Below are 12,886 nucleotides of genomic sequence, written 5' to 3' on the forward strand. Positions count from 1 at the left end.
GATTCTATCTTTTGCCATATCAGTGATGGTATATTTTTGTGTCTGCTGTGCATTTCTCCTTCTGCATTCTTTAGTTCCTAAAAGTGTCACCATACTCAACCTGTTCTCTCTTTATGGCTGTTTCTGCTTCACAAACAGCACATTTTTTATACTCATCTGAAGAGGCCCAAGCGTTTCCTGAAAATTTCTCCATTTCTGGAAATGAGAATATATACTGATACAGCATAATTTAGGACAATGCTCCTTTTCTGTGTTTCTCAGTATTCTGTCCCAACTCCCACCATCTCCATCCACCTCACCCAGACCTGTGGCTACTTCACCCATCTTGGGTTATATAGCAAGAGATATCCCTGGGTGTTGAGAGACTAAGATATTTTTATGTTTTTTTTTTTTTTAAACCCATCTATGGTACATATATAGTTTGGTGATGATTAAATTATTTTGGCAAAAATAATAGAAAAAATTCTTTACTCTGTGAACAGCACAATAAAAAATCAGTTTTTGTGAATCTAGGATATACACAAAAGTTATGGTATGAGAATGGCAGTTAAAACTTATATACTTTTGGGGCGCCTGGGTGGCTCAGGTGGTTAAGCTTCCGACTTCGGCTCATGGTCATGATCTTATGGTTTGTGGGTTCCAGCCCCACGTTGGGCTCTGTGCTGAGGCTTGGAGCCTGGAGTCTGCTTCTTATCCTGTGTCTGTCTCCCTCTCTCTCTCTACCCCTTGCCTCCATTCATGCTCTCTCTCTCTCTCTCTCAAAAATAAACATTAAAAAGATTTTTTTTTAACTTATATACTTTTGCTTCTGAAAGGGGAAATTGTTGATATTTTGAGAAAGAATGACAACATGATCTAATCCTCTTTCCCACATAAACACCAATTTTATTCCAAATAATCACATAATTTAAAAAATTTTCCTAAAACACTCTTACAAAAAGTAACCCCAGTATCACTAATTCTGGAAATTCCATTTTGTACATTAGTAAGTACTACCTCAACTGAACTGAAACAGTCCAAAAATTCCATAGCTTCTATAGATTCAACTTAAAAGTGAAAAAAATTATATTTTTCATGATAAATGATGCTACTGATAACTTTACTTGGTAGACTTTTAGTTACTTTGGTGATTTTTACAATCTTACAAATAAGCAACACATATATAATTTATATAAAATAATATTAAGCTATTCTAATGGCTTGCACTGGAGGCCAAGGAGTTGCATTTTGTTAAACCCAAATTGAACAGAGTTGAATTTAAGTTAATACAGAGAAAGGCATGCTCTGGATGTGTTGTCCTTTGCATTTCTTGAAGCATCAGATGAATTGTAAAAAGTTCAAAGAGCTTCTTATTACTCCTGGAAGAGAATGAATACATTAACTTAATTGCACACACTTAGGGAGTTTATCTGGAATGGCAATGAGCAATCATTTACTTGTAAATGTGGGCAAATGGCACCTGGTTTTCAACATAGTGCAGAAAATATGTAACTAAAGGATTAATACGTCAAGGCAAACAAAAAGGGGTTTTAGGAGAGAAGCCTAAAGTGGAAAACTATTCAAGGAAAAAAAGAATATGCTCTATGATCCTGAAAACTGAACCCTATTCACCATTAAAATGCTTGAGAATATTTCCTTCCTCACAGTTAGAAAAATTAAAATACTTGATCATCTTATTTTAAGTAAGTAGCAGAACATTGGGTTACCTTTTGACTTAGGTCAAAAATACCTTTTCAACCAACCTACCTGTAATTATCAGTCAGTAATTTCATTTTCAATCAGAATAATATCTGAAACATCTTTCTTATTTCCTTGTCTATATATATTTACCTCCTGAAAGAAATTATCAAATAACCTATATAACCACCTGCTAAATACAAAATGATTCACATCTTTGTGGTTTTAAAGATTTACTTCAAGACCTGCTTGAGCGTCAGCTATTCCCAGCCCTCCATTTAGAGATTTGTTCTAGCTCTTTCTCTCAGTCTGAAATGAACGTAAGCTATAAAACACATCGAGAATAGTAAAATGCTTTGGCTCAAGGATATACTTGCACTTTGGGAATACATAAACATAAACCCGTGAATTAAGAGCCAAGACCAAATTAAACCCAAGTAATGTTACTGCAGCTTCAAGGCACTACAGGTAAACTACAACATGTCTTCCTGAGAATTTACTGATTACAAATCAAGATAACCATGGTACCGTCAGTCTGCAAATAAAGGAAGAAAATTAATTGATAAGTTTACCTGACATTTGTCCCAAACTAATAATGTATGAGGTTTTATTTTGACAATTAATAACTTACTGTGGTGTGGTACAGTGTACTAAGCACCAAGCAGAACATGTGGACCTACTAGCACACATCTACAAATAATTTTAAGATGTATTATATTTACTATTCAAGTACACCGAGGCCAGATAAAATACCTAGGTTCATTACCATGCAAATCACAGGGGAGAGGAAAGGAATGGGGCAGTGGAGCTGAACCAAAATCAAAATTTTACCATTATAAACATGGGATGAGTCAGGTGTTTAATTTGCCTCAAAAGAAACACCAGAAAATACCTCAAGATTAGGAAAATAACGCTTAAAATCTATGTCCTTTATTTATAATTTAGTAACTGGTTATATCGAAGTTTGCATCAGGGGAAAGAAGAAGAAATGCAAAAGCCCTTAATTCCTACAATAAAATCCAAATTAGTGGCGTAACAAGCCCATAATTCTGCTTCATTCTAATTCCCTAAATTCGTTTCAATACATCAATAAGGATTTGCATATATACTTTTATTACCTTTTTTATTTTCACCTGTGGTATTAGAGTATCCGTGTGCAGTAAGTCACTCTGATACTACCACCTAGTTGCTAAAAACTGCTCTTATTTTTACATACCCTGTGGTACTTAAAGTTTGTTTAGCAGAAATGAACTATGGAAACAAGACGTTGCTAGATGAATACTCCAATTCTCATCTGTTACTGAGTATGTATCTTAGAGATGCATTAATATTTTATGATTCTCAAGTTTCTACATCACAATAATACATCTTTCAATACAAAATTTTAGAAATAAAAAAAAATCTTACTTGATTTTGGAAAGTTTCTGCAGAATAATACTGAGCTTTTCTAGTATTTGAAGATCAAGCTTAGGGGTTCGAAGCAGCACTGAGCAAGTACGAAAAAATAAAGTGTTGCTACAGGCTTCCAGGAAAGGCTGCAAAGATTCTGCAAAACAAATTACCAGTGCTTTACTGTTAGGGAGTAGATAAAAAAAAATTAAAAACAAAATAAACCTGAAGTATATGGGGGTATTCATAAATATTGGTTTGGATTTTCATTCTTTTCATACTTTGGGAAAAAATATCATCACTTGAAAAATTAAAGTCTCCACTGGCTCTTGTTGAACAATGCAAACCAAAAATAAGATGATTTTCCCTAATATCCAACTTCCATTAGTCAGCACTTAGCAGAAATTCCATGCTTGAAAGAATCGGGGAAAGTCATTTCTTCAGTAAGTTCATAATAGTAGACTGAGTTTAAACAATTAGCAATAAGAAATATTTTTGGAACAGCAATTTTTAAAATTTTTTTTTCAACGTTTTTTATTTATTTTTTTTGGGACAGAGAGAAACAGAGCATGAACGGGGGAGGGGCAGAGAGAGAGGGAGACACAGCATCGGAAACAGGCTCCAGGCTCCGAGCCATCAGCCCAGAGCCTGACTCGGGGCTCGAACTCACAGACCGCGAGATCGTGACCTGGCTGAAGTCGGACGCTTAACCGACTGCACCACCCAGGCGCCCCAAGAACAGCAATTTTTAAAAAAACCCTAACTTTAAGAATTTCATTTGTGTGTTAATGACAATTTACGTAATCAATGGCTAGGGAATAACGTTTTAACATAAGAGCAAAAGGGTGAAAAGACTGAAAATATTACAAAATAAAAAATTTTTCACGTCTATGTAAAAAAAAATTACAAAACCTAAAAAGCAAAAAGTTCTAAAAAACAAAAGCAAAAAAATAAAAAAGGAAATCTCAAACTTGAGGCAGAGGGATTGGGAGGAAATCCCCTTGTAATATATTTGCCAGAAGATTGATACTTTTTTTTTTAGACTGATACTATTTTTAAAAAAGCTTTTATAATCAGTAAGAAAAAGATGGACCTAATATTTTTTTTTAGTAATGAGCAAAGGGCACAAGCAAGCAATCATGACAGAATAAATATAGAAAACATATTCAACCTTAGGAGGAATAAAATAATTAGAACTTGGCAAATGTGTATCAAAAGTCTTGAAAGGGTATATCCTTCGATTCAGCAATTCTGCCTCTAAGCCTGTGTCGGAATCAGATGTATGCACAGGTTTGTGCATATGGGCCACAGAAAAGTCTGTAATAGTGAGAACTGAAAGCTCTGCTAAAGTGGTTATGAGCTGAACACAGTAACGTATAAACATACTAAGATGCACATCGCTAGTGGGGCACCTGGGTGGCTCAATTGGTTAGGTGACTGACTTCGGCTCAGGGCATGATCTCGTAGTTTGTGAGTTCCAGCCCCGCATCGGGCTCTGTGCTGACAGCTCAGAGCTGGAGCCTGCTTCAGATTCTGTTCTCCCCCTCTCTCTACCCTTCCCCTGATCACGCTCTGTGTCTCTGTCTCTCAAAAATAATAAATAAACATTAAAAAAAAAAGATGCACATCACTAGTATTGGTAATTAGGGGGGCTTGAAAAGAAAGAAGCAAAAATCAGAGATTTTTAGACCACACATTATCGCCTTTAAAATAGGTAAATTCCCATGTAAAAAGCCTCTGTAAAATTCAGAGGCTACCACAGTAAATACAGGACTTTATTTCACACAGGTAAATAAGTCCATAGATACAAAGGACAAAAAAATATGAGAGCTTTGTATAATCATTATTTTTGAATCCACAAGAACAGCTTGAAAGACTGTCTTTACTGAGCAAAATATTCAATAATGAAACCAACGAAATCCATACTAGTAAAGTCAGAAGAATGTTGTGATAACAGATGAGAGGTGATACAGGCTGGCAATGGAGCATGATGACAATGGTCACGTGTCCTCTGCATATTACCATGTGGTAAAAAGTAGGAGAAAAAAATTAATACTTTCCCCAGTATTACAGCAGTCTAACCCAAGTATGGACTAAACTGACTTCACCAAGTCCTGTGTTCTGTGTGTGTGTGTGTGTGTGTGTGTGTGTGTGTGTATGCCTATGTGTGTGTGTGCATGCATGTGTATCTCAGTTATAGAATCTTTTTTTTATTTGATAAAGAATATGAATGTTTAATAAACCAATATTCAAAATAGTTGCACACATCTGTTTTCACTTTATGTGAATTAAAAAAAATCACATTGTGACAAATCTTATAACCTTAACTTAAAATACACGAATATTAACATTTACTAATATATTTACACATCTTATTTACATCATCAACAAATCTGATGAAAAACAGCATATGTTATTTTAACACAGCAGGTTTTGATCAGTCTTTGAAAATTGATCCAGGAATGTGCACTGCATTTAGTTAAAAAACATTTCAACCTTTCTGAACTCCTAGAAGTTACCTACTCACACAAAATATTCCAAAGCCTCTGTTTAAAAATTAAACAAAAACAGGAGCAGCTGTATTTCATCTTAAAAGACTATAAAACTGCTTTGTTTAAAAATATGAAAATTCTTATGGTATTTTTTAAGTGTATGCTTTTACTTTTTGCATCAAAATTACTTAAATGAACATTAAGCATCTAATAAAAGTTATAAATATTCTATCATCTGTGATATTGTGTACTTCATGATTTGAAACAGCTACAAATTAGTTCTCATATAATACCTTTATGAGGTAGGGCCAGTAGTAATCCCATTTTACAAAGGAGGAAAATGACATGTGCCTATACGCTACTGAAAAGACTGAAGTTAAATTTCTTTTCTTAAAAACCACACTTTCTTATTAGCCTACCTAATTTCTTTTACAAGTGAAAAGCCCTGTTTCAAAGCAGGGGACTGGAGAGGTTGGGAGGAGTGTGTCATTCAAGTATTTCTCAGCAAAGTAACTTCTATGTTGGATACTTAATTAAGGGGGGAAAAATTAGGATTATGGGTTACCTGAATGCATCTACCTAATCAACGGAAGTTACTAACAGAACTGCAAAATCCTTCACCAACATGGTACTTTACGCTTTTTAATTTTTCCTGAAGTCGAAATACTGTTTCTTTTTTTACTCAGAGGTCTTCTAAAATTAAGATCTGAATTATAATCCTGATGGTACACCAAGAGCTCTTTAGTGCATTTTACTGCTCTAAACTTTAATTAGATACCAATATATTTCCCACCACTGACCACTAGGTAAGTTAATAAAACATTATAAAAATACATTAAAAAAAAAAACGAAATGAGATCTCTTCTCAGGTTCGTCTCTGCACAAAGATGTTTCTGTAAACACTTTTAAACCAGTATCTTAAAATTCCAAATTATTCAAGTATCTCTTTAAACATATGTCTACACATTAGTAAAAATTGGGGCAAATATGTAAAGTCTTGAAATTCTCATCTGTAATTCCATTGAAATCATTTACAAAAAGCTATTTGCCTTTTTTTAAAGCCTTCTCAATACCATTTCTTGAGAAGCAGAATTCCATCTTGCATTACTATTACTTTGCATTGCAAGTTTTAGCAATTTCTATTGGGTATTTAAACTAATTTTTCCTGAATTCTCCCTTCCCATTTTCTCCCTCTCATCATTGCATCATTGTCACACTGTTACTAGCTGACAAACACTAGGGCTAGTGAGACTCATCTTTCTAAGAAATTAAGTTAAAGGCATGGCACTTTTTCTTCAATGCAAATGCTAAATACAAGACCAAATTCACCTTCCAATAAGGAGTTTCTTAAATGTGCTCCCAATAGAGGGGTGGGGGGGTGGGGGAGAAACTCCACTGCTACAATATAAACATACCAGAAAAGAAGATCCAAAGAACTGTGAATCAAATACAAGCAAGCATAATTCTTAAGATAGTTCTATTATCCTGGGAAGTGAGGATCAGTTACAGAATCTTCTTAAAGAATGAAATATAGGTTACAAATATAGCACACATAATCTACAAACAGCATTAAAAACAGCTTCATTAAAGCAGCTTCATTAAAAAAATGCACACAGTTTTATTTCAGATCCTAAGACATATGATTCATGTCAACTCTGAACAGGAAAGTTATATATATGGCTAATATACTTGAAATTAATGGGTAAAGAACAATCATATAAATCACTGCCAGAAAGACCACTGAGGGTTCTTAACATACCTATAATTTACAATATTGATGTTTTCAATTTAAAAGCGTAGAAACCACATAAGAAAACTATAATGGTTTTTTGTATAGTAGACCCTTCAACTCGGATTTGAACTACACAGGTCCACTTACACACAATTTTTTTTCAATAAACAGTGCAGTACTATAAATGTATTTTCTCTTCCTTATGATAGTCTTAGTAACATTTTTTTCTTTAGCTTACTTTATTGTAATAATACAGCACATAATACATATAACATACAAACTACGTGTTAACCAACTGCTTACATTATCCGTAAGACTTCCAGTCAACAGTAGGCTATTAGTAGTTAAGTTTTAGGGGAGTTAGTTAGAAGTTCTATGCAGATTTTCAACTGCTTGGGGGGTGGGTAGTGTAAAGGCATGAAAGAGTGTATCTTCCTTTATTTTACTACACTGTAAATGTAAATCAAGTCTTGGAATGAACAAAGCACACACATTTAAGGGCTATTACTAAAAGCCCCAAGTAAATATTGCCAAATAAAAGTGAACTTCCTTGTATGACTTCTATAATGGAAAAAAAAAACAAGACCATCCAAAAACTTTAATACATCAGCATACTTAAAATGTGAAGCTTGTACAGATCTTTTAAAAGTAAAAGAGATTCACTGGTTTGATTTCCAGTCACTCTTAAACCTATGAGAAAGCCATAAAATAAAGAGAAAGGAAATTCTGGAATTCTTTATGTACTGGGTTAGGTTTAACTGTATGACTGAAACTCTACAGTTTTAACATTTTTCAATTCTAAAATGTTCAAATTAAATACATTTTTTTAAGCTTAGAAGAACTTCAATTTGAATAAAGGTGGCTAGTACAAGAGTGGGAAAAAAAATTGAAGGCCCAAAAGGCCAGGTGACTTGTCTTCTAAAATTCATGTAACACTGGACAAATTACTTAGCATGTCTTCACGGATTTCTACATTAAAATGGAAAGATAATGACTGAGATAATTTCTCTCCCCTAATACCTAGTCGTATTGATCAAAAATTGTAAAAAAAAAAAAAAACAGTCCCCTCAAAAACCTCTTACCTATAACAACCAAACACAAACACAGAAACAGAAAGAGGCAAAAATCAAGGTCACAAACTTAAAAAGTTCTCGCAAATGGTCTAGGATAAAAACATAAAGTTCTAGAGTGGAGAAGAGTTAGAAGTGTGGCCAGGATCCTAGCATACCTTCATCATCCTTCTTTCATATCACACACTGGGGTTGACAAAATCTTGGGAATTCTCACTAATAACCCCCAAATCTGAAGAGGAGCAAATAAAACAGCTGTTACCTTTTCATTCTTCTGATTGGGAAACAGAGAAAGGGGTTACCAGGGTCAATTTGAAAATGATGTTCCTGAGCACACACTACACTGGGGAACCAGTCTGAAGCCAAAAGAATTTCTCTGTGGGAATAGGATACTCATACCTCTCACTTTCCTAATTAGGTGAAATAAACCCAAACAAAATATTTAGCCAAATCTCAGAAGTGAGAACACAGTCCTGATAATCTAATAGCATGTCATTACTACACCCATGGGCCACAGAAAAAAATGTATATATTAAGGAAAATGGCTTTTAAACTGTAGCTCAAAGGAGAAAAGAAAACTGGACTTGGAGAGGATGGTAAGAAGACAGTGCCTCACACCCTTCTATGAGGACACACACAAAGTATGGACAAGGAAGTCCAAGCAAGAACAAGATTGATTTAGAAACAGTATGGCAACCTGGCATAAATATTACATCAATCAATCAATCAATCAATCAGGAACAAAACAAGCACAAGATAGTCAAATGTAAAAGAAGACACAGCTCAAAGAACAGAACAGTTTTCCTAAGAGTTTTGAGGTCTATATTAACCTAATAAAAATATGGCTAATCAATAAAATAAGAAGAGATGACAAACAAGATTTTAAAAAGAAAAATTTTAAACCACCATTAAAAAACTGATAAATTTAAAACATCACAAAACTGAAATGATGCAGCTGAAAATTATATTACTATCATAAAAATCTGAGATAATTATAGAGAATACAAATGAAAATGATGGAAATAATCAGAAAGAAGTCAATATATGGAAGACCAAAAAAGATCCAAAATAAGATTCAAGAAACAAAAAAGATGAATATATAGGAAAGGGGGCGGGGGGGGGTGGGAGGACAAGAGAGGGAAACAAACCATAAAGACTCTTCATGATAGAGAACAAACTATGGGTTGACAGAGAGAGGTGGGTGGGAGATGGGCTAGGTACATGATGGTACTAAGGAGGGCACTTATGATGAGCACTGGGTGTTGTATGTAAGTGATAGATCACTGAATTCTACTCCTGAAACCAATATTACAGTGTATGTTAACTAATTAAAATTTTAAAAAATAAGGAGTTAAAGTTAATAAAATAATATATATTACAGTTGACCCCTGAATAACATGGGGGTTGGGGTGCTGACCACCCCTGCACAATCAAAAATCTGTGTGTAACTTCTGACTCCTCAAAACTTAACTATTAACAGCATATTACCGACCGGAACTCTTACCAATAACAAACAGTTGATTAACACATACTTAGTATGCTATATACATTACATACTGTATTCTTACAATAAAGTAAGCTAGAGAAAAAAATGTTAAGAAAATCATAAGGAAGAGAAAATACATTTATAGTACTATACTGTATTTATTGGAAAAAAAAATCCACATAGAAGTACACAGGCATAGTTCAGGGGCACCTGGGTGGCTCAGTTGGTTGAGTGTCCAACTTCGGCTCAGGTCATGATCTCACAGTTTGTGAGTTTCGAGCTCCACATTGGGCTTGCTGTTGTCAGCACAGAGCCTGCTTCAGATCCTCTAACTACCCCCTTTCTGCCCCTCCCCCACTCACACTCTGTCTCAAAAATTAACATTAAAAAAAAGTGGACAGACAACAGCTCAAACCTGTGTTGTTCAAGGGATCAACTGTATATATGAAATACTAAATGAACAAAGAAATGGATCTGCAGATTGAAAGAGCACAATAGTGATCCAAGAAAATTTGCTTCAGAACATTCAACAGCAAGATATACCCTAAACTTCATAGATAAAATAATTGTTAGCCAACCAAGCAAAACAATAAATAAATTACCACTAACGGAAAAAACAGGTTGTCCTCTGACTTCTCTGCAACAGTAAAACCATGGTTTACAAAGTTTTGAACAAAAGAAAGGGAGATCTAAACTTACTCTACTCAGGCAAGATCTTGTTAAGTACAAAATGCCATCATTTTCAAACATGAAATGACTCAGCACCCCGCAAAGCACATCCTAAATTGGGGAAGGGGGAGTGTGGGACACACATGGGGGAGGGAGCAATTAAGAGACTGTTCACAATTATGAACAAAGAAATGTAGAAGTTACAGTAAAAGAACTTGAATAGTGAATATAATTGAATGTAAAATTAAAATAAAGAAAAATAATAAGAAAACTAATATGAAGCACATGTACAAATTGTGGTCACAGAATGAAAAATATAAACTGTGATAATGTAAAAAAAATAATGTAACTAAAAAACTCAGAAATGGAGGAAGAGAGATTGAAAGTGCACTATTGCTGATGTCTTCATCTTTTTTGGCTGGGAGTCAATACTGTCTAAAACTAAAAACAGTATTCAAAATCCAGTATACATTTAAAAATGACTACAATGACAAATTTTATGTTTTTATTTTATAATAAAAAAAAGACTCAATGCTTTTTAACTTTTTTTTCAATTTTTTTTCATGTTTTATTTATTTTTGAGAGAGAGAGGATTTTTACCTTGTTCTTACCAGAAGGAATTTTTGATACAAAATATAACTCAAATCCATTTCATCTTTCCTATTAAACAGATTTAAGTATGTACACTAAATGGTTTTAATGTTTAGTTTTTTTTTTTTTATTTAAAAAAATTTTTAATTTCTTTTTTTAATTTACATCCAAGTTAGTTAGCATATAGTGCAACAATGATTTCAGGAGTAAATTCCTTAATGCCCCTTACTCATTCAGCCCATCCCCCCTCCCACAACCCCTCCAATAACCCTCTGTTTGTTCTCCATATTTAAGATTCTCTTATGTTTTTGTCTCCCTCCCTGTTTTTATATTATTTTTGCTTCCCTTCCCTCGTTTTCATGTGTTTTGTATCTCAACATCCTCATATCAGTGAAGTCATATGATATTTGTCTTTCTCTAAGTTCGCTTAGCATAATACCCTCTAGTTCCATCCATGTAGTTGCAAATGGCCAGATTTCATTCTTTTTGATCGCTGAGTAATACTCCATTGTATATATACACCATGTCTTCTTTGTCCATTCATCCATCAATAGACATTTGGGCTCTTTCCTTTTTTTTTTTTAATTAAATTTTTTAATATATGAAATTTATTGTCAAATTGGTTTCCATACAATACCCCGTGCTCATCCCAAAAGATGCCCTCTTCAATACCAATCACTCACCCTCCCCTCCCTCCCACCCCCCATCAACCCCCAGTTTGTTCTCAGTTTTTAAGAGTCTTTTATGCTTTGGCTCTCTCCCACTCTAACCTCTTTTTTCTTTTTTTCCTTCCCCTCCCCCATGGGTTTCTGTTAAGTTTCTCAGGATCCACATAAGAGTGAAAACATATGGTATCTGTCTTTCTCTGTATGGCTTATTTCACTCAGCACAACACTCTACAGTTCCATCCACGTTGCTACAAAGGGCCATATTTCATTGTTACTCATTGCCACGTAGTACTCCATTGTGTATATAAACCACAATTTCTTTATCCATTCATCAGTTGATGGACATTTAGGCTCTTTCCATAATTTGGCTATTGTTGACAGTGCTGCTATAAACATTGGGGTACAAGTGCCCCTATGAATCAGCACTCCTGTATCCCTTGGGTAAATTCCTAGCAGTGCTACTGCTGGGTGATAGGGTAGGTCTATTTTTAATTTTCTGAGGAAGCTCCACATGGTTTTCCAGAGCGGCTGCACCAGTTTGCATTCTTACCAACAGTTCAAGAGGGTTCCCATTTCTCCATATCCTCTCCAGCATCTATAGTCTCCTGATTTGTTCATTTTGGCCACTCTGACTGGTGTGAGGTGATATCTGAGGGTGGTTTTGATTTGTATTTCCCTAATGAGGAGCGACGTTGAGCATCTTTTCATGTGCCTGTTGGCCATCCAGATGTCCTCTTTAGAGAAATGTCTATTCATGTTTTCTGCCCATTTCTTCACTGGATTATTTGCTTTTCAGGTGTAGAGTTTGGTGAGCTCTTTATAGATTTTGGATACTAGCCCTTTGTCTGATATGTCATTTGCAAGCATCTTTTCCCATTCCGTCGGTTGCCTTTTAGTTTTGTTGATTGTTTCCTTTGCTGTGCAGAAGCTTTGTATCTTCATGAGGTCCCAATAGTTCATTTTTTTAAATTCCCTTGCCTTTTAATTACCTTGCCTTTGGGGATGTGTCAAGTAAGAAATTGCTGCGGCTGAGGTCAAAGAGGTTTTTCCCTGCTTTCTCCTCTAGGGTTTTGATGGTTTCCTGTCTCACATTCAGGTCCTTTATCTATTTT

General features: G+C 34.7%; 1 protein-coding gene across 2 annotated transcripts in view; it reads right to left on the minus strand.

Moving 5' to 3' along the window:
- Positions 1 to 864: 864 nt before the first annotated feature.
- CCDC138 (coiled-coil domain containing 138) overlaps positions 865 to 12,886 on the minus strand; it is a 141,860-nt gene continuing 129,838 nt past the window's right edge. For both annotated transcript variants that reach the window (XM_047069863.1, XM_047069862.1), the window contains 2 exons: positions 3,085 to 3,223; positions 865 to 1,358 (listed from right to left, as the gene is read on the minus strand). In XM_047069863.1, the coding sequence (XP_046925819.1) occupies positions 1,193 to 1,358; positions 3,085 to 3,223 (305 nt within the window). In that variant the 3' untranslated portion in view covers positions 865 to 1,192. The remainder of the gene's footprint in view (positions 1,359 to 3,084; positions 3,224 to 12,886) is intronic.

Source organism: Lynx rufus, unplaced genomic scaffold (genome assembly GCF_022079265.1).
Source record: "Lynx rufus isolate CCGP_SWC_20201006 ecotype Redwood Valley unplaced genomic scaffold, mLynRuf1.p SCAF_8, whole genome shotgun sequence".
Classification (NCBI taxonomy): Eukaryota; Metazoa; Chordata; class Mammalia; order Carnivora; family Felidae; genus Lynx; species Lynx rufus.